This window comes from Ovis canadensis, chromosome 4 (assembly GCF_042477335.2).
Source record: "Ovis canadensis isolate MfBH-ARS-UI-01 breed Bighorn chromosome 4, ARS-UI_OviCan_v2, whole genome shotgun sequence".
Taxonomy (NCBI): Eukaryota; Metazoa; Chordata; class Mammalia; order Artiodactyla; family Bovidae; genus Ovis; species Ovis canadensis.
The window spans coordinates 97,053,897-97,077,430 of record NC_091248.1 but is presented as its reverse complement, the minus strand read 5'-3'; the positions used below and the strand labels follow the sequence as shown (position 1 = coordinate 97,077,430).

The window sequence follows — 23,534 nt, the reverse complement described above, 5'->3', positions numbered from 1 at the left end:
GGCTGGAGACAGAGATAGTTAGATCTGAGAAGGGTATTAATTTCACAGCTCTCTTAAGTCATGCAAAAAGCCCTTCAATTTTCAAGTCACTGTTTTCCCAATCAAGAGGCTGAAAACAGAACAATGTACTAAACAGAGCCACAGCATTTAGTCAACTAAAGATATGGACTCTGTTTAATTAAAGTGAAAAAGATGTCCCTTGCTTTTCTCCTCCCTATCTTCCTGGCTCCTCTCATTCTACACAGCTTCCCATATAGATTTTCTCATTATTTTTTTGAAACAAATTTCCATACGAGATCAAGACTAGGGAGTTAATTGTTAATTCCTTGCATGTAAATTATCTGCCCCTGACAGGAGATGCCCCCTCAAATGACACATCAATATTGGATTCATTTCCCAACAACATAATATCAGCTCCCAATTACCATTCCATTAGGACCAAGGATGACTTTGGTGAAAAGTTTCATCTTCGTGTCTAATCTCAGTGGGCATCAGGACAGTTCAGGGTGTTTGTGCTTCAGGATCTAGCCCAGTATGGTTTTCTGCTCTGTTAGAATTCAGTTTGGTTATAACCTACTAATTCTTCTGTACTGAATATTTTCCCCCAACATTTTATTATGAAAAGTACCAGAGGGTTAGGGAGTCCCATGACAAGATACCCAAGTTAAGTTAAAATAAGTAAAGCAGTCATGGACCACAACATATTTTATTTTTTAACACAGTAATATGGAGGAATAAATGACATCTAAAAAGTCTTAAGTAATCTTATGTCTTCATGGGTTGGAGACTGGCCAGTAAGCTTCATATTTACTATCAATATTATCTTTCGCTTACAAGAATAAATTAATATCTTATTGAGAGGAATAACTTTTACATTGTTTTTGAGATTCTGCCTTGTAAGGAAGAGCTATAAACATCTGGCTTCTAAGAAATGTACAGCCACAGACATTTCTTTCATCTCAATGCCATTTTCACCTCATTTAGTAAAGAACAGTGGCTTATAACGTCTAGGGCTAAAGCAAATTGTAATCCAAACCCGCTAATATTTCTCTTTTCCTTTATCCTAGTCAAGGACTCTTATCCAAACCACTTTGCCTCCTGCTGTGGAAATGGTTTATATTCTTAAAGGTTTGCTCTCAAGAGGGGAAAAAATGGTACTTAACCACTAACCATAGTAGTACAATGTCTGTAATGTGATATTGTTGGTACCCGTACACGGTCTATTCCACAGAAACCGTAGTACAGATGAACTACACTTTAATAATGATCCCAGGGCTCTAGCTATTAGCAGCTGAGCAGCTGGGGTGAAAGTCTGCACAGCGATGATCACCGCTGTGGTTCAGTGAGCATCTACTGTATGCCAAGGAGTGTGTTGCAGACTTTCCTTACATCACACCTAATTCTCCCAGCCATCCGGAATGGTAGTTCTCATCATCTCCATTTTATTTCTTTTTATTTTTTACTAAAAAAAATTTTTTTTGGCCATACCATGAGGCACACAGGATCTACTTTCCAGACCATGGACAGAACCCGTGCCCTCTGCAGTGGAAGCCTGGGCCACTCGGGAAGTCCCTGATCTCCATTTCACAAGTGAAGAAAGTCTAGCTCAGGGACATTAAAGCACTTACCAAGATCAGACAGGAATTCGGCAAACTGCCTGGCCTCCTTGCTCGGTCATTCTGTGGGGTTAGATTCTACCCATCTGAATGCCACGGCAATAAGATCTTGGATGAGTTATTTACCACTTTACCACCATGAGCCTCAGGTTTTTTCATCTACAGAATAAGAAGACTACTACCTGCCCTTCAAAGGGCTGCTGTGGTGGTCAAGTGGACTAAAGCAGATGTACACATAGCACAATACCCCATACCTAGTTCTTGAGCAATACCAAGTAAGGAGAAAAAGTGACACTGCTACATTTTCATGCCTTCCAGGCAATTTTTACATCCTAAAATTCCCACAGTCATTGCCCTTTTCTCTCTACCTGCATTTGCAATATTCTAATACTTATCTCTCGGGACACAACATTGAGACGTTCAGGTTTTTCACTGGTGGGCACAGGAGAGGCAGGACAGAAGAGAGACCGAAATAACTATCTTTATCTTCTAGTTCTGCCTTTTTATCAGGTTACTCAGTGCTTCTCAGTACCATTATATTCTGCATACACCTATTCTGTCCATACCCCAAGCAATCCAAACTGTGAATTTATATATTCATTTATCCTTTTAAGGCAGACAACAACTACAATGATCAAAACCCTACCACCAATTTATGACTTAAAGTATAAAATATTTAAATGGTACAAACATATTAGCCAGGTGGGAATATCTTTGTTTGTAGAAATACAGTCTTGTGCAAATGATTTATCTCAGCTTCTCCCTGTTTATGACAACCCATCAAATGCATATTCCTCCTCTCCCATCCAAATGCGTACACAAACTATTTACCTTTTTTTTCCTTTTTGCCACAAAACTCTGTCTTCTGTTGTTCGGTACTAAATAATACAGAAAGAGTTTTTATTCTATTTGTTTAATTGACAAATATCAGTCAGTTTTCACTTTTTCTGTATGAATAACTTTGGCACTAGGTCATAAAACTTAAGTTATAAAAGTAGTGGCATAGCCTCCTTGGCATACTTTTCCTGAATACTTGTTTCCCAGAGTCTGATTCATGCAACCTAATGTCACTTTCTACCTGCCATGTCATGCATGGTGCCAGGTCCCTGAGAAACAAACACTAAGCAAAAACAAGGAGGCTACAGTCTGATGGAAGGGACAGAAATACACCACATAATCACATGATCACTGCAACTCAAACAACATCCAGAAAGGGAAATGCTGCATGCCCATCACAGGGTGATGTGACCTGCTTAGGGATGGCCAGTGGGCTTTCCCAGGAAAGCAGCATTTGAGCTGAGGTTTAATTAAAGGTGAAAAGGGATCCATAAGCAAAAGGAGGCAAGACAAACATTCTAGAGAGACGGGAAGAAGCACAGAAGCAGCATGGGTGGGTGGAAGAAAGCCAGTGCGGCTAGAACACAGAGACCAGAGATGCTGGTTATGAGTTGAAGTTAGGAAGGCAGGTGAGTGCCAGTGCAGATCCCCACGGTCAGCTTAAGGAGTCTCACCTTTATCTAAGAACACTGGGAGGGAGTGAAGAGTGGTGACACTGTCTGATTTGTATTTTGACTGCAGTGGGGAGACTAGCGCACAGTAATTCATGGTGGAAAGAGATGAACCAGTTCAGTGTCTGCTGCACTGATCCAGATAAAAGACCACGGCAGCCTGGACCAGACCAGTGATGAAGAAAGTAAATATTTAGAAGGCATAAGGAATCAGGACCAAGTGTGAGGACTGTGTTATGAGCTGTGCATGCACTCTTGGAATTTTCACAACCAACCTATGGGACGCATATTCTTTTCTGCATTTCATAGATGAGAATATTGAGGCACGTGGACATCTGTGCAAAGTGCAAGTAGTTTAAATAATAGAACCAGAACCCCAAACCCATGTTTATTTGACGTCAAAGCCAATTACAAAATTATTGTTAAAAACTCGAAACAGAGTTAGGACAAAAGGTCTCTACAGCCAAGTTTCGAAACTCAAAAGCTTCTTGATCTATTTCATCAAGGTGCCAATGGTGAGCCCTGAAGAACATGGCCTTAGGTACCCCCCTCATAACACTGATTCTCTTTTGAAGGTTTACACCACAGAAGGCCTACCTATTTCAACATATCGACTTGGCAAGTCCCTCATTTCACTGGCGTGCCGTTCCTTCACCGAGCATATCTAGAAAGGAAAGCCAAAGGTCATTTTCATTCATGTGATAGAAAACTCTTCATCACATCTCATTCACTATATGGCACTTTGGCTAAATTAGCCATGTAGCACTGAAGACAGGATGCACGCATCCAACCCTATGACTTAAGTGATAGAAATCAGTTTCAATGACACACAGCAACCATTACATATATTCTCCAACACTGTGTGCTCAGTTGCTCAGGTATTTCCGACTTTTTGTGACCTCATGGACTGTAGCCCCCAGGCTCCACTGGCCATGGAATTCTCCAGGCATGAATACTGGAGCAGGTTGCCATTTCCTACTCCAGGGGATCTTCCCAGCCCAGGCACCGAACCCACATTTCTTGTCTTCTGCACTGGCAGGCAGATTCTTTACCGCTGAGCCACCTGAGAAGCCCTACTCTCACGCTGCCAGGTCCCAGAGATATTATTCTCCAACAGTTTTATTCAGTGACAAAGAAAAGAAGGAAGTGGATATAAAGTTTTAACACATTTCCAATGACTCATTTTCTGAAGCTCTATTGACAGACTTCTTCAACCATCATCCAAATAAAACTCGAGCAAAAGCCCAGAGCCCCAAATGCCCAATGGCTAGTCTTGGCAACACCCATATAAGTCTAGTGTTTCTGATCACATTTTAGTAATTTATTTCACTGTTGCTAAATAATACTTTCCAAAAGTGTCACATGCTCTTCCTCTCTCAAGCTCATTAAAATATATGTATTACATAATTTAAATCAGGGATGGTAACGACAGCCCAGCCTCTGGTCTACTTTTTTTATGGCTTGTAAGCTGAAAATGACTATACAGTGGAAGTGAGAAATAGATTTAAGGGACTAGATCTGATAGACAGAGTGCCTGATGAACTATGGATGGAGGTACGTGACACTGTACAGGAGACAGGAATCAAGACCATCCCCAAGAAAAAGAAATGCAAAAAAGCAAAATGGCTGTCTGAGGAGGCCTAACAAATAGCTGTTAAAAGAAGGAAAGCAAAAAGCAAAGGAGAAAAGGAAAGATATACCCATTTAAATGCAGAGTTCCAAAGAATAGCAAGGAGAGTTATGAAAGCCTTCCTCACCGATCAATGCAAAGAAATAGAGGAAAACAATAGAATGAGAAAGACTAGAGATCTCTTCGAGAAAATTAGAGATACCAAGGGAACATTTCATGCAAAGATGGGCTCAATAAAGGACAGAAATGGTATGGACCTAACAGAAGCAAAAGATATTAAGAAGAGGTGGCAAGAATACACAGAAGAACTGTACAAAAAAGATCTTCACGACCCACATAATCGCGATGGTGTGATCACTCACCTAGAGCCAGACATCCTGGAATGTGAAGTCAAGTGCGCCTTAGAAAGCATCACTACAAACAAAGCTAGTGGAAGTGATGGAATTCCAGCTGAGCTATCTCAAATCCTGAAAGATGATGCTGTGAAAGTGCTGCACTCAATATGCCAGCAAATTTGGAAAACTCAGCAGTGGCCACAGGGCTGGAAAAGGTCAGCTTTCATTCCTATCCCAAAGAAAGGCAATGGCAAAGAATGCTCAAACTACCACACAATTGCACTCATCTTACACGCTACTTAAGTAATGCTCAAAATTCTCCAAGCCAGGCTTCAGCAATACGTGAACCGTGAACTTCCAGATGTTCAAGTTGGTTTTAGAAAAGGCAGAGGAACCAGAGATCAAATTGCCAACATCTGCTGGATCATCGAAAAAGCAAGAGAGTTCCAGAAAAACATCTATTTCTGCTTTATTGCCTATGCCAAAACCTTTGATCTTTTTGTTTGTGTGTGGATCACAATGAACTGTGGAAAATTCTGAGAGAGATGGGGATATCAGACCACCTGCCTCTTGAGAAACCCATATGCAGGTCAGGAAGCAACAGTTAGAACTGGACATGGAACAACAGACTGGTTCCAAATAGGAAAAAGAGTACGGCAAGGCTGGATATTGTCACCCTGCTTATTTAACTTATATGCAGAGTACATCATGAGAAACGCTGGGCTGGAGGAAGCACAAGCTGGAATCAAGATTGCCGAGAGAAGTATCAATAACCTCAGATACGCAGATGACACCACCCTTACGGCAGGAAGTGAAGAAGAACTAAAGAGCCTCTTAATGAAAGTGAAAGAGGAGAGTGAAAATGTTGGCTTAAAGCTGGTGCATGGGGATGACCCAGAGAGATGTTGTGGGGAGGGAGGTGGGAGGGGGGATCATGTTTGGGAACGCATATAAGAATTAAAGATTTTAAAATTTAAAAAAATTAAAAAAAAAAAAAAAGCTCAACATTCAGAAAACTAAGATGGCATCTGGTCCCATCACTTCATGGTAAATAGATGGGGAAACAGTAGAAACAGTGGCTGACTTTATTTTGGGGGCTCCAAAATCACTGCAGATGGTGACTGCAGCCATGAAATTAAAAGACGCTTACTCTTGGAAGGAAAGTTATGACCATCCTAGACAGTATATTAAAAAGCAGAGACATTACTTTGTCAATAAAGGTCCATCTAGTCAAGGCTATGGTTTTTCCAGTGGTCATGTATGGATCTGAGAGTTGGACTGTAAAGAGGGCTGAGCGCTGAAGAACCGATGCTTTTGAACTGTGGTGTTGGAGAAGACTTTTGAGAGTCCCTTGGACTGCAAGGAGATCCAACCAGCCCATCCTAAAGGAGATCAGTCCTGGGTGTTCACTGGAAGGACTGATGTTGAAGCTGAAACTCCAATACTTTGGCCATCTGATGCCAAGAGCTGACTCATTTGAAAAGATTCAGATGCTGGGAAAGATTAAGGGTCGGAGGAGAAGGGGACGACAGAGGATAAGATGGCTGGATGGCATCACTGACAAGATGGACATGGGTTTGGGGACTCCAGGAGTTGGTGATGGACAGGGAGGCCTGGCATGCTGTGGTTCATGGGGTCTCAAATAGTTGGACACGACTGAGCAACTGATCTGAAGCTGAAAATAATTTTTACATTTTTGAAGGTTTGAAAAAGTGAAAAGGAGAGGAGGGAGACTAGGAAGGAAAAACAAATAATAAGAAAAGTGCTTGGCAGAAACAATATGTAGCAGGCAAAGGGCTTCCCTGGTAGCTCAGTTGGTAAAGAATCTGCCTGCAATGCAGGAGACCCTGGTTCGATTCCTGGGTCAGGAAGATCCGCTGGAGAAGGGATAGGCTATCCACTCTAGTATTCTTGGGCTTCCCTTATGGTTCAGCTGGTAAAGAATCCGCCTGCAATGCAGGAGACCTGGGTTCAATCACTGGGACAGGACGATCCCCTGGAGAAGGGAAAGGGTACCCACTCCAGTATTCTGGCCTGAAGAATTCTGGGGTTGCAAAGAGTCAGACATAACTGAGCGAGTTTCACTTACTTCACTTGAAGTTTAAAATCTTTACCACCAACCTTACAGAAAGTTTTCCAACTCATATTTTAAATTATACGTATACAGTTTGAACAGAAATTTTATATATGTATTTACATATATATATACATATATATACATATATATGTACATATATATATGTACATATATATACATATATACACACACACACAGCCCATAACACATATGTGTGTTAACTATGGATGTTTTAGGATAAGACGACTATGGATGTTTTATAATATTTTTTTGTTTTGCTGCGTTTTCTGAAGGAAATGTACTCTATTTTGTAATAAGAACTGAGAAAAATTTACATAGTTCAGCCATCCAGCTTAAGACCGAGCCTCAAATGTCTATCAACAGATGAATGGATACAGAAGATGTTGTACATAAAAACAATAGAATATTACTCACCCCTGAAAAAGAATGAAATAATGCCACTTGCAACAACATGGATGGACCTAGAGATTATCATACTTGTTGCCAATGGGGAGGGGACTAGTGGAGGGAAGGATAGGAAGTTTGAGGTTAGCAGAATGAATAAACAACAAGGACCTATTGTATAGCACAGGGAACTATGTTCAATAACCTACAATAAATGACAATGGAAAAGAATATGAAAAAGAATGTGTGTATATATATATGTGTGTGTGTAACTGACTCCCTTTGCTATACAGCAGAAATTAACATATTGTAAATCAACTACAGTTCAATTAAAAAAAAAAGACTAAGTCATAGGTACTGATCCTATACAAACTTCTTTTAGACAGCATTTATTGCATTATTTTATCGCTGTATCCCTAAGTGTACCTACAACATGAAAATTTCTAAAATACAGAAAATCCACAGGGAAAAAACAAATCATACGTTGTCCCAGAAGAGACTGAACACTATTAACAATTCACACTTTTGGAGAAGCTACTTTTCTTAACCTAAAATTACTACAAATAGTTTAATGTGCTATTTCTATATCCTTATATGATTCTTCAATATCTTTATAGTATTTCATTACAAGAATGAACTGTAACTTAATCAATCTTATTTTAGAGATTATTCTTTTGCTTCCTATCTCTTTCTGATGCCAGCAATAATGCAATCAACATGCTCCTATATAAAACTTTTAGACTTCTGTTTCGTTACAATAAATTCCTAGAGGTAGAATTGATAGATCAATGTACATTTCTGCAGTCAGCAAAAACAAGACCTGGATCTGACTGTTTCAGATCATGAGCTCCTTACTGCAAAAGTCAGGCTTAAATTGAAGAAAGTAGACCATACAGGTATGACCTAAATCAAACCCCTTATGATTATATAGTGGAGGTGATGAATAGAGTCAAGGGATTAGATCTAGCAGACAGAGTGTGTGAAGAACTATAGATGGAGGCTCATAACACTGTACAGGAGGTGGTGACCAAAACCATCCCCAAGAAAAAGAAATGCAAGAAGGCAAAGTGGTTGTCTGAGGAGGCCTTACACATAGCCGAGAAAAGAAGAAAGGCAAGGATATATCCAACTGAATACAGAGTTCCAGAGAATAGCAGGGAGAGATAAGAAAGCCTTCTTAAGTGAAAATACAAAGAAATAGCAGAAAACAATAGAATGGGAAAGACTAGAGACCTCTTCAAGAAAATAAGAGCTACCAAGAGACCATTTCATGCAGAGATGGGCACAATAAAGGACAGAAACAGTATGGACCTAATAGAAACAGAAGATTTTAAGAAGTGGCAAGACTATACAGAAGAACTATGCAAAAAAAAGGTCTTAATGACCCAGATAACCACAATGGTGTGGCCACTCAACTAAAGCCATATATCCTGGTGTGTGAAGTCAAGCAGGCCTTAGGAAGCATTACTATAAAGATAGCTCCAGCTGAGCTATTTCAAATCCTAAAAGATGATGCTCTTAAAGTGCTGCACTTAGTATGTCAGCAAATTTGCAAAACTCAGCAGTGGCCACAGGACTGGAAAAGGTTAGTTTTCATCCGAATCCCAAAGAAGGGCAATGCCAAAAAAATGTTCAAACTACCACCCAATTGCACTCATTCACATGCTAGGCTTCAACAGCATGTAAACCAAGAACTTTCAGATGTGCAAGCTGGATTTAGAAAAGGCAGAGGAACGAGAGATCAAATTGCCAACATTCACTGAATCACAGAAAAAGCAAACAGAACTCCCCTCCCTCCAAAAAGAAACACATCTACTTCTGCTTCATTGACTATGCTAAAGTCTTTTTGTGATCCATCCACTTTGTGGATCACAACAAATTGTGGAAAATTCTTTAAGAGATAGGAATATCAGACCACCTTACCTGTCTCCTGAAAAACCTGAATGCAGGTCAAGAAGCAACAGTTAGAACCAGGCATGGAACAACAGACTGGTTCAAAACTGGGAAAGGAATAGGTTAAGGCTGTATATTGTCACCTTGCTTATTTAACTTATATACACAGTATATCATGCAAAATGCTGGGCTGGATGAATCACAAATTGGAATCAAGACTGCCAGAAGATATAACAACTTCAGACATGCACATGGTACCATTCTAATGGCAGAAAGTGAAGAGGAACTAAAGAGCCTCTTGATGAAAGTGAAAGAGGAGAGTGAAAAAGATGGCTTGAAAACAAAGATCCATGGCATCCAGTCCCATCACTTCATGGCAAACAGATGGGGAAACAGTGGACAGTGACAGACTTTATTTTCTTGGGCTCCAATCACTGCAGATGGTGACTGCAGCCATGAAATTAAAAGATGCTTGCTCCTTGGAAGAAAAGCTATGAACAACCTAGACAGCATATTCAAAAGCAGAGACACTACTTTGCCAACAAAGGTCCATCTAGTCAAAGCTCTGGCTTTTTTAGTAGTCATGTATGGATGTGAGAATTGGACTGTGAAGAAAGCTGAGCACCGAAGAACTGATGCTTTTGAATTGTGGTGTTGGAGAAGACTCTTGAGAGTCCCTTGGACTGCAAGGAGATCCAACCAGTCCATTCTAAAGGAGATCAGCCCTGGGATTTCTTTGGAAGGAATGATGCTAAACCTGAAACTCTAGTACTTTGGCCACCTCATGTGAAGAGTTGACTCACTGGAAAAGACTCTGATGCTGGGAGGGATTGGGGGCAGGAGGAGAAGGGGACGACCGAGGATGAGATGGCTGGATGGCATCACTGACTTGATGGACATGAGTCTGAGTGAACTCCGGGAGTTGGTGATGGACAGGGAGGCCTGGCGTGCTGCAATTCATGGGGTCGCAAAGAGTCGGACACGACTGAGCGACTGAACTGAACTGAACTGACTGATGGATGTGAGAGTTGGACCATAAAGAAAGCTGAGCACTGAACAATTGATGCTTTTGAACTGTGGTGTTGGAGAAGACTCTTGAGAGTGCCTTGGACTGCAAGGAGATCAAACCAGTCATTTCTAAAGGAAATCAGTCCTGAATATTCATTGGAAGGACTGATGCTGAAGGTGAAACTGCAATACTTTGGCCACCTGATGTGGAGAGCTGACTCACTGGAAAAATCTTTCATGCCGGGAAAGACTGAAGGCAAAAGGGGAAGGGAGTGACAGAGGATGAGATGGTTGGATGGCATCACTGACTCAACGGACATGATTTCAGCAAACTCCGGGAGAGAGTGAAGGGTAGAGGAGCTTAGGGGGCTGCAGTTCATGGGGATGCAAAAAGTCAGACACAACTTGGTGACTGAATAACAACAGACAATGCGGGATAATCTCCCCATCTGTAGAGGCTTAGTTAGTCATATCTTTTTGCTTGGCTCTTTACAGCATAAAAGAAACATTTATAGGTGGTGGAAATCAGGATTGCTATCTTGGGGACCATAATTCAGCCTAATGGAGGAAACATTTCCAGTAGCAATCATCAAACTTCTTTCATGTCCCAATAGGCTAGTTTCCCTTTCCTTTCACCAAAAAAGAAAAGAAAATACCAACTTTAAAATAAGGGAAAAAGCCACTTAGTCTATTTAAGATACTTAAAAACTATCAAGAACCTCAGTTTACTGGATCAGTACTGGGACAGGGAGACTCAGAAGCCCTCTTTGGTCCTTGACTTTGAGGTGCAACCTCCTTTCTATTACCTTAAATGTGACTGTTGTGTTCATTTAACACATGGAAACAATTACCACATGTTCTACTAAAAAAGAGAACCTGAATCATAACTAGATCTACCTCAAACTAATAATGCTTATTTTGATGATAACAATCACCACATTAATAATTTTTATGCTTTCTTTTTCACAGAGGAATTTTCAATAGCCATGTCTCTCTCATGATCTTTCTGGAATTTTCTGACGTAACTATGACAGCTTATATTTCCTACACATGGTATGCCAGATCCTATACTAAATTCTTCATTAAACTGCCCCCAAATATGTGATGTGAGTACTATCAGTGCTCCCATTTTGCAGATGAGAAGAGTGAGGCTTAGAGAGGGTTACACAGAAAGATCAGTGGGAAAACTGGAATGGATTCCTGGTCTGTGTGACTCTACAGCCTGAGCCCTTCCATTAGACTACTGATGGGATATCTTCTTACAACACCTTTATCTCAGCTAAGTCTTACTTTATTTAGACGAAGGTATGTATTTTTAAAGGGAAACAAACAACTTTTTCTCTGAAATACCTAATACGAGACAAGCGCTACTAGATGCGAAATAAAGGTGAATGGGCTTTGGGCCTCGTTTTGCAGAACAGCTTCATTTACCCAGGCATATAAAAGGCAGGCGATATATGTGACCAAACAGCCCCAAGTTGTATCGTCCATAATAAGCCTGGGCCTTTACTCCACCAAACTACTAGCGAGCAAGCAGGATGATTTCATCTCAACCATCTTTTCCCACCATCAGTTCTACTGAAGAAGCTCAGGATCAAAGCTAAGGGAAATGGAAGGAAACATAAAGGAAAGGACCCAGGGGAACCAGTAACACAACGCATACTCCATAAATAGCTAAGGCCAACTGGGTTACAGGAAATTAAGAAAAGATCAGAAAGGCTACACCATTCTGAACATGGATAAGGTCATGAGAAAGGACAGATCTGAAAACTCACACTTATCCCATGACCATAATATGCAGGTGAAAATATTTTGGCTCTGAGAAGCCATTCAAGAACTCATATTCTTGGACTTCCCTGGGGGTCCAGTGGTTGGGACTTGGCCTTCCAATGCGAGGGGTGCGGATCTGATCCCTGGCCAGGGAACTAAGATCCCACATGCCTTGGGGCCAAGGGACCAGAACACAGGACACAGGCAATGCCATAACAGATTTAATAAGGACTTCAGAAACGGTCCACACACATACACACACACAAAGCACACAAAGGATTCCTCTGGACCATCGATCAGTAGCTCTATAACAACATGGACTCAGGAGAAAGACAAGTAAACCCACCTTGACAGACGTCCCCCAGCCAATGATCAGCGTCACATTGTCCTTCCAGCAGAGGCTACAGGGATACATATCTGGGCGAAGACTTATATCATCCCGGGGCACGTTCGTGATTCTCTGCTTTGAGGTGATGTCAAAAATCTTCACACCCTGGAAAATAAAGTAGCATTAAGCATCCTTGACTCGAGAGAAGGAAAGTGAAAGGAAATTTAATAATGGCCACTGCTATACCCCAGTGATAATGAGCACTGCAAAGTATTGACAGTGTTTATTGGGTGCCACTGGGAACCACAGAAACGTTCTGACTCCACACGAATCCGGTGAAAACCCAGAACAAAAGGAAACCCTCATCCTTCTTTTCAGGCAAAGGAGATTTTATGAGCAGATGGCACAAGCAACACAAATGGTAAATGTATAGGTATCAGCAACTACGTTTCCAAAATGACAGACAAGAAACATTTATGTATGTATCGTTACACCTCAAGTATGGGATTTGGTTTTCAGAAAAGCTTTGAATCTGAAAACCCACTAGGTAAAGAAAACTACACCTGACATTTTAAAGCACTCAAATCAAGAAACACTGAGCAAGCAGCTAAATGAAAATAATCCAAGAGGCCATATATCTGTTGACCATGACTGTGACCCAGAAGAGTAGGAAAAGTCCCAACTAGCACAGCAGCTTCTGGGAGGTTTCTACCATGCAAAATGGAATAGCTGGGGACTTCCAAATGCAAGGGGCTTGGGTTTGAAACCTGGTCAGGGAACAGAGCTCATATGACGTTGCAGCATGGCAAAATAAAAAAAGGAACAGCACCAATTTGCTAAATTGTACGTCAAAATTCCAAAAGCTATAGTTATGCCAGATGTCCTAAAGGTAATTTTCAAACTTTCTATTCCCCCTAACTCATATCGACTGACCTTGAGGTAAGTGAAGCATCAAAAATTAGGATCCACTTTTTCAAAGGCAGGCCTATTTTGGGTTGGTGATTATTCTGGGAGTAAAAGAAATCAGCAATATCCTGCCCTTGTTTCATATCGACTGGCACTTGCCCTTGGCTAATAGGCAAATGGTATTTTCAAAACCATGTTCCCATTGCAGCCCTTCCATTATTAAGATGCCTTTTCATTTTCTTGGCTATTCTCCATGCCTCGGGTTTCTTCCTCTAAAATAGAGTCCAGAATATGTTGGAAATTACTCTCTGATGAAAGCCAAAAGCAATCTAATTTCTTTACCCTTCCGGGTATGATATCAATCGCCATGGGCACCTTTCAGAAATGGTGATGGGAGGAGTGGCATCCCCACCCTTTGTCACAGCCCTCTGGGTTTGGCCATCCTTCTGGTGCTGAACAAGCCTTAGAGAGATGGAGATGCACTTTTACCATATTATTGGCCCAGGCAATCAGATGGCCCCTCCACTTCACACTCCTTATGTTCCCTTCCCCTTCATGCAGAACTGAAGACTTCCATCTGCTCATCCAAGATCGTTCAAACAGCAGCAACTAGGGGCAAATATCATAAAAACAGAATTTTAAAAACTAAGCGCCATATGGTAAATTCCTTATTAATTTTGCCTGGACATTCAACAAGTAACAAACAAATTAAAAAAAAATTAATTGGAGGATAATTGCTTTACGATGCTGTGCTATTTTCTGCTGTACAACATCATGAATCAGCCATATGTATACATATATTCCCTCTCTCTTGAATGACCCTCCCATCTCTCACCCCTGATCCCACCCCTCTAGCTCATCACAGAGCACCAGGCTGAGATTCCTGTGTTACTCAGCAACTTCCCACTAGCTATCTATTACACACATAATACTGTCTATATGTCGATACTACTTTCTCAATCCGTCCCACCCTCTCCTCCCGCTGTATCCGCAAATCCAAGTAACAAACAAATTACTCTCAATATTTTAAATACAGACTTATAGTGGCACATGATTCGCATTTTGGAAAGTATTCCCAGTCTATCTGATCCTATCCAGGACACTGTTTAAAATGTTTCAGTATTGAAGTTATTACACAGTCCAGTCACAAGATGGCACCAAAACACCAAAAGTCAGAGAAAAAAGAGCTCATGTATGGTGTTTAGCCAGAAGATTTTTACCACAGAAAGTTCTTCAAGTAATTGACCAGGATTAATTTATTTAGTAATTTGGGAAATCAAAACTTTAGAACTTTTCTCTGAAAATAAGATTAGCCACAGATTCAGCTGCAATGATTAGAAAGGGTCAAACTCAAGAAAAATCACAATGACTTGAGCAGTTATTATTCACGTCACAAGAGAAATGTACTTTAGAATTTAACTTCTACAGAAATTTCAGAGTAGCAATCTATAGAAAAAAATATGATGAATAAATTCTATGACCAAAAATAACTGGTCAGACCCTCTACATAGAGATGTAGTTCTTTTAGAAATCACACATTATTAAGGAATCAAAATTTTTTTTTCTTGCTCTATCCAATTTAAATCCTGTAAGAAAAGACCTTTATACAATATATAACAATACATACAATATATATAATTTATATAATGCAGAACTTAAAATATGTAAGGTAGACACAGAATTCTGAAACACAGTTATCTTTTCAAAGCATTCCTTAATGGGATTTTTAAAATTCCTATTATAAGTGTCAATTTCAATGTACCTTAGTATAATACCCCACCTCCAAAAAAGGGAGAAAAAAGGTAATAGAAAGTAAATTCACATTATTAATATTTTTATATATCTTTCTCAGTAGCCAGAGGGGCACACACACACACGTACAAAAGGTGACGGGGAGTTATAATTAAATAAGTGGCCATCATCATAAATAAGCTGAGTTTAGTCTCATAAAAATGCCAGAAATGTTTAAAGTTCTCTGTCATCCATGCAAGAGCAAGGCAGCCTTACAACATCCTTAGTGGAGGCAGAACTTTTACTAAAGACATGTGGTCCTGTGTACCCGTCGGATACACACAGGATAGATCTCTTACATGCTCAGTGATCTTCTAAGCCATCTCGACTGGCCCAGGTTCTAAGAAATTCTCACCACCACCAAGGCTGCCTGCTTCCAGTTAGCGACCCTTAGGGACGGCCTCCAGCTGTGACTCAGCCTCTCCTGTGGGTCATGACGCAGAGAACAGAGCTAAGGCGGTCACTGAGTGTGTGCGGGGTTTTGTGATGGGACAGGTCTGAAACTGGGGATCAGAGGTGAAAGCTTGAGAGTATGGCCCTTACCACACATTAGGTCAGGCTCCACTAAAGACAGGTAGCTACTGACAATTGTATTCAACATGAAGAACTGGTAAGACCACAGGGTCTGTCGTCCCCCCCACCCCCCGACTCAGTGGCCTCAGTGAAAAAAAAAGTGGGCGGGGCCTGGGAGAGCTCCACCAGCACCTGCTGGAAGGGCGGCTCTGCTGGACGGCCAAGGGGAGAGGCATGGAGATGCAGGGCGAGGCGTCTCCCTCACCAACACCCACCAAGAAATGGCCACTAGAGTGTTAAAAGGGCAACAGTCTGCACTTGGGTCAGGAAAATTAAATAAGCCCTCAATTTCAAATTAGAAGTTCTGTAAACCCTAACAGAAGGAGGATCCGGTGAAGGCTGTGAGCTGACTCATTACAAGAAAGAGCCCGCCTGGGTCGAGTATACGGCAGGATGCACAGAGCAGTGGGGGCCGGGGCTGAGGGGCCACAGGGGAAAGCTCAGGCAGGGGCAGAGTCCTCAGTCAGCACCGGAACAGCGCACCTGAGCTGCCGAGCGGGCCGCTGCTCGGAGAAACAGCCTGGAAGGAAGAGCGGGCAGCCTGGGGCTGGAGGGGGCCTCCTGAGGGCAACCGCGCCCGTTACCGAGGAGGGCAGCACCTGCCTTACTAAGCACACAGAACAAGTTTCGTTTTTGTTTTCTTATTTTTTAAAATACAGCACTTCCCTGCTTCACCAATAATTACTAGGTTGGCCAAAAAGGTTCGTTTGGATTTGTTTGTGACATCATACAGGAACCCGAATGAACTTTTTGGCCCACCCAATGCATTCTTTTGTATCCATTTTCCCAACAGACAATTATGTTCCAATTCAGCAAAACGGAAAACATAAAAGCTCTCCCCCCACTATCCAGAGTAAAAGGTCTGGACAAGTTCTCACAAAATCTATGGATAACTTCACAGCCACGTCTCCTAAATATGAGCTCACAAGAAGAAAACACTGGCAATGTGGAAAAATTCAGGATTTGAAAATAATAAAACTTATCTAGGGAATAAGAAAATATCTACTCCTATCACCACATGAATGAGCCATAACGTAAAGCAGAAAAGAACTCCAGGAATAATTCTCTCTATTCTCAGGTGACAAGAAAATAGAACAAGAAATTAATAACAAAGGATAAGAAGAGCAAAACAAGTGGAAAAAAAGGAAATAAAAAACCAAAATACTCTCTATCCTTGGGTAAAAGAGGAAATCAAACTGCCGCCAGAGCACTTGGGAAATGAAAATACAAATAGTACAAACCTCAACTTTAGGGGATGCAATCAAAGCTGTAAACAAGGGTACGTCCATAGCTCTCAAAGTTAATAATGAACAAAAACAGATGTGTGTGTACAAGCTACACGGAAAACAAAAATACTTTACTGAGGGACAGAGGAGGAGAGCAAAATAAATGGAAAGATATAGAGTGTACCTAGATGACAAGACTCAGAATTCTCACTGAAGAGCTTAAGTCTTAGCAAATTAACCTACAGTTCTCATGCAAACCCCAAGAAAATCCCAAAGGAATTATTTCTAGAGCTTCTAAAATGCAATGAACTCATTTGAAAATGTGTGATAATAACAAAAAAATTTTTTTTAATTAAGCAATTTGGAGGTGGGGGGGGGTCATCTGCCCTGCTAGATACTAAAACTTTTTCTTCTTAATTAACACCCCCAACAGTAGAGCAGTGGTCTCAGAACTGACAGGTGAAGGAAAAAGGAAAGAAAAATTGACAAAGATGAACCAAAATGATAAGGTCAGACACTGGGGAGAGGGACATGTCTGTATATACATGGGGTGGGTAGGGGTGTGTGTGTTTAATATGGACACTTATTTACAGGAAAACATGTTCAGAGCATATTAAGCAGATTGCAAAACAGATTAAATACAATGACTTTTAAATAAAATATGAATGTGTATCCATATATAAAACCTGAAAGACAAAAAGATCATCACTTGAGAAAGAGGACAAGTGATTTTGTATTATTCCTCTTTAATAACTATTCTACATAGCACACGTGAATTATTCTTTATAATGTTAATAGATATGGGGATGAAAGTCAATCTTCTAATTTTAACAGTCAAGATAATTTAGCGGAAAATCTGAAATAAAAAATAAAAAATTCACTGGAACTGAGTGAAAAGACTATTTGTGATCCCCTATCTATGGATGAGAATTCACATATATGGTATCTAATTTTTAAATAAAACACTAACTTCTTTTAGAAAACTCTTAATAAAATCTTGTTGCAATTCCCACCCAGGCCAAGGTCACTCCACTTTATCCTTTCTGCTGTGGTCAGTGTGATTTCTGCAATGAGAGGAAGCTGAGCCTGCTGGGCCCCAGCCTCCCTTTGTCTCCTGCTCTGGCTCCAAGGAAAACTTCCAGCAGAGGGCAGGAAGGAAAGGAGAGAATGTTGAATTCAGTCTGAATTTCCAGAGTCCTACTACAATAAACCCTGTGTACCCTGCCCTGACACAAATCAAAGGAGTAAAGAGGCTGGTCCCTTAATGTTATTTTTATAATACGGCCTCAGTAGTACCTATCTGATGTGACTGACTCACTGATGGGTGCTCAAAAACAGCAGAGGGGGGCAGGTGGGCAGCTAATGTCCTAGCTTCTGTAAACCAGTTAAGTTTTAACTCATTTCCATTATGCTTTTAGACACGATTCATATTATTTTTCTCATGTCTTTCAAATGGTGGTAGTTTCATCACTTTACCTTTATGTTTGAAAATTAAGAGATGATCTCTAAACAAATAGCCTTAAATATGTTAGAGAAGATCATTGCTTTGGAGAATTCTTTTGTTAAGTCAAATACTGGTTCTGAGTCATGGGATCATGGGTGCCACATTATATCTAGTTCACTGAGAACAATGTATTTACTTCTCATCTCCCCAAATGTATCAGGGAAATACATCAAATCTTATAGATGCTTTGCTAGACACACAAGGAATAACAAATATTAGATACTGAGTAGGCTTTTCCTGGGTCTAAAAGTCATTCCTTCTTTTCTTGTCCAAAAATACAATGTGTTTGCTATGGGAGGAGCTGTGTAATTCCCAAATCCTCTAGTCATTTGGCTTGTCTTTAGTTGGCAATATCTCTTCCCTGAAGAATCCCATAGACAGAGGAGCCTGGTAGGCTGCAGGCCATGGGGTCGCGAAGAGTCGGACATAACTGAGCGACTTCACTTTCACGCATTGGAGAAGGAAATGGCAACCCACTCCAGTGTTCTTGCCTGGAGAATCCCAGGGACGGGGAGCCTGGTGGGCTGCCATCTATGGGGTCACACAGAGTTCGGACACAACTGAAGCGACTTAGCAGCAGCAGTACCGTATCTCAGACACAGAGGCATCTGCCCTCTTTCACACATCTAAAGGAAAGGGCCCTGGGACTGATTCATCCAAGGAATACATCCACACACTCTGAGAAAGGGCTCATGTACACTGACGCCATGTCCTACTCCTAAAATGTTGCTCTTTCCTTTTGCTCAGTGTCAGAGGATATGACTTGTGCACAACTTGTCATCAATTTAAAAAGTCTTTTGAAGGTGCTGTGCCGTGCTCAGTCGCTTCAGTCATGTCTGACTCTTTGAGACACTATGGACTGTAAGGCGAGACCTTCTTCTCTGTTTGGTTTAGGTTACTGCAGCTCCTTGGTTTCAGGGATGTCGACTGGTCTCCCCTTTGGTCTGAGCAGCGATGTCCTAGAATCGGTTTGTCTGCTTGCACAAAGCTCTCTGGAACGTCTCAGTACCCACTTCTCCTATCCTCCCCCGACCCGGCCTGCCCTTCTCCTCTATGTTACTGGCTTGATCCCATGAAGCGTTTCTTTCTGTCTTCCCTCTGCACTCCACTCAATTCTTTTAACAATGCTTGTATTTTATATTAAAGCACAGTTGATTAACAATGCTGCATTAGTTTCAGCAAAGTGATTCAACTATACATATGCATCTATCTAGGATTCTTTTTCAGATTCTTTTCCCATTTAGGTTATTACACAATATCGAGCAGCATTCCCTGTGCTATACAGTAGGTCCTGGTTGGTTATCTATTTTATTGGTTATATATTTATCTATCAATAAAGCAGTGTGTGCATGTCAATCCCAAATTCCCAATTCACTCAACCCTTTACTCATGAGTCCTATCTCCTAGTCCATACACAGTATAAAGTCTTAAATGTCAGCTAGAAATTACAAAATTATTGCCATTACTGTCCTTTTAAACTCTCCAAATAAAATGATGCTGTACATGCAGCATTTGATGGATAACATCTTGCAGTTTCAGATAGGAAGGGTTAGGATTTTTCCATCCTAATCTATGGGACTTTCAGGCAGAAACGTATCATCTGGCAGGAAGGCCAAGGAAAGTTCTGTTTCTGCGATTTAAGGCATGATAAGCTGCTTTTCTTACACACACTCTATGCTAATTTAACTACCACAAAACTACCTGCTTGTATTTCACTGACATTTAATAAAATCCATTTCTTTCTTCAACCCATAAAACTGCCTAGAGACCTACTGAGCACGAATCTTCTACAAAGCATTTTAGAGGGGAAGCCATTGAGGGAACTACCCTTAAAAGCAGCTGGTTAATTTATTTGGTTCATCTTCCACATCCTATAATATTGAATTGTCATTATCACAATACTGAGAGCAATTTAAGCTCAATGGGAGCTAAGTACAGAGAGAGGAAAAACTGTTTCCAAGAGGTCTATTTTTTTGTTGGAGAAAGTATTTTAGGGCTTTATCTCCCATAAATCCACATTCTGGCAGTCAGCACTCTTGGTACTTATATTTCAATAGGAGCCCTCACATCCTCAGCAATATACTTTATTCTCCTATGTTTTGTGCTGATAAATCTATCTAGTACTTTCTTATACCACATCCCAGAATCTCCCACACATAGGCTGGGATTCCTATGGGGCTGTAATAAAGCTGCCGATTCTGGTAGCCTAACACCCATCATTACCCATCACCCATTCTTCCCTGGTGGAGGAAAAGGAGTATGATTGGACCTTTTTTAATCATCTTGTGCTCTTCCAAGTATATAAATCATTTGAGTCATTTGGGCTCCGTAATACCAGCAACACTGCTTGCTGAGGCTGGGGTCTGAGCCCATGGGTGAAGGTGTTTCCTCCAGAAAGGACAGAGAGCCTTGGAGAAAACAGACTCTACAAGAGATAAATGCTTAATCAGAGAAGATACTGGAGCTCAGAATGACAGAGAAATAAAGAGAGCAAAATAAAATCCAGCAAATTAGAATATGCCAAATATTTACTGTCCCAGTAAAAACAAAGGGCATAATGATGAGGAGGGCTTGTCACAGAGGATTTTTAAATCTAAGATCGGAAGAGATTAAGGATAAAACTGAAGTCAAGAAGGCAAGTGAGAAAAAAATTGGTGAGCATGGAGAAGACTTGAGGTAGTGGCTGGCAGCAGACAGGATTCTTGAATCTTGATGGAGACAGAAATGACCAAGAAGAAGCAGCCTGCAGAGCAGAGAACACCTCTGTACTGCTTCCTGCTTTGGCTCAGTACCGAAGTTTAAAACACACAGCCTTCCTGACCATCACTGAGAGAAAACTCACATCATGTAAGAAGAAAATGGGGATTTCCTAAATATATGACTGCTTTAAATTAGGTGGTTATTTTCTGCACAAGTTCTAGTCCATCCATCTCCTTTCCTGAAAAGTGGGTTAACCTGATTAAAAGCAGTTTGACACAGGCCAGATCTTGCTACCAGAGAAAGCCTTTGTACACCGGTAGATTTCCAGGGCCCATGTGACAGGCCATTTGCTTCCAGGCAATATCTGAATGAACACAGCTGAAAAGCAACACAGGTTTTTGACAAATTCTTGAAGTTAATTATGTACCAGAAATATGCTTTGAAATTTAAAAAAACATCATATCAACATAAAGTAACAGTCAATTTAGTAGCCAAGAAATCCAAGCTATGAATTCAGTGTGAACCAACGAAGTTAAACACAAGAGGTGCCACTTAGGAGCGTTTCCTTCATATTAAAAAAAGAATAAAAACCTAGCAATGACAGAGATATAAATCTATGTCTACCCGCCCACCTATCTGGGTTTAGCAATCAACTGGACCCAGCATGTGAGGAAGATTCCTATTCAAACTAGCAACATGCAATTTCTGCACATGCAACTCACAATTGCAAATGGGATTCCAGAGATGAATGAGGCATTTAAAAAAGTTAATTTTTCTACTGAAAAAAAAAAACAGCCTCTCATGTGGATCCTGAAGACTTAACAGAGCTGGTTGTTCAAATCAAAAATCTTGAGTCTGTTTTTCAGCTTTCAGCTGTCTGAGGACCTATTCCCTGGGACTGGGTTCAAGGTTGGACCCCTTCCCCAGTAGAATAAACATCCACTGGGTGATGCAACTTGAATGAACGTTCTGTGTGATGAACAAATATCTCTAATTTTAACTACACATAATCTCAATCACAGATGACTCAGGAGGAGATTTTTGCACAGTGAGGTTATGAAAAAGAAATACAAAATTGCTAAGTCTTGAATAACAGGAAGAGTCACCAGAACACACAGGTTTACGGATGTGAACAAGCACTTCACTCAATTCAAATTAAAGCAAAAAGGAATCAACAAGGACCTACCATATAGCACAATAAAGTATACTCAATATTTTGTAATAATCTATAATGGAAAAGAGTTTGAAATGGAATATATATATATATATACACACATACACAAACACACATATATATACACATAGATATTTAATGGAATCACTGTGCTGTACATCTGAAACTAACACAACACTGTAAATCAACTATGCAAGTTATGTGTGCTCAGCTGCTCAGTCATATCTGACTCTTTGCGACCCCATGGACTGTAGCCTCTCAGGCTTCTCTCTCCATGAGATCCTCCAGGCAACAATACTGGAGTGGGTTGTCATGCCCTCCTCCAGGGGATCTTCCTGACCCAGGGATCAAACCTGAGCTCCTGTGGCTCCTCCTGGGAAGATCCCCTGGAGAAGGAAATGGCAACCCACTCCAGTATTATTGCCTGGAAATCCCATGCACAGAGGAGCCCGGTGGGCTACAGTCAGTGGGGTGGCAAAAAAGCTGACACAACTTAGCAGCTAAACAACAACAATAACAAATCAACTATATACTTCAATGGGGAAAAAAAAAATGAAGCAAAAGGGGAAAAAGTAAAGATCGGGACACTGCCTAAAGAAGAAACCAAATCAAATGAACCTGCCTTTAACTGGGCATGGTGGCTTGTTTTTAAGAGCCTTCAAGGAAGCAGCAGGGCAGACCGTTTAGGGGCAGATACATCTGTGGAGTAGAATATACTCATCTTCTTTGTACACAGTTCAGCATCTACTCCAAAGTCTCATTATGACTCCTATATAATGCCTCCCTAGAACAAGAATAATTATTCCAGGTTTAGCTAAAATTGGACAAAAGGCTGCAGGCTATTAAGTAAGCAGCAATAATTTGCGCTCAAACTGACAATAAATATCAAATGGACAGTCGTCATTGTCCTGGCTTCTGTGGTAATATTAAAAGCTGCCCCGAGCAAAGAATACAACCAGAGAAATCACAAAGGAAGGGATATAAGTGACTAGTAAATAAAAATGCTCAGAATCACTAATAATTCAAGGAAGTTACAAAATAGAACAATGGAGTCTCTTTCTATGTATATCAAATTGGCCAAGCTGATATG

General features: G+C 40.8%; 1 protein-coding gene across 3 annotated transcripts in view; it reads right to left on the bottom strand.

Moving 5' to 3' along the window:
- The window catches only part of VPS41 (VPS41 subunit of HOPS complex), a 207,725-nt gene that overhangs the window by 60,088 nt on the left and 124,103 nt on the right, over positions 1-23,534 (bottom strand). For all 3 annotated transcript variants that reach the window (XM_069588258.1, XM_069588257.1, XM_069588260.1), the window contains 3 exons: positions 13,966-14,085; positions 12,589-12,735; positions 3,722-3,788 (listed from right to left, as the gene is read on the bottom strand). In XM_069588258.1, the coding sequence (XP_069444359.1) occupies positions 3,722-3,788; positions 12,589-12,735; positions 13,966-14,085 (334 nt within the window). The remainder of the gene's footprint in view (positions 1-3,721; positions 3,789-12,588; positions 12,736-13,965; positions 14,086-23,534) is intronic.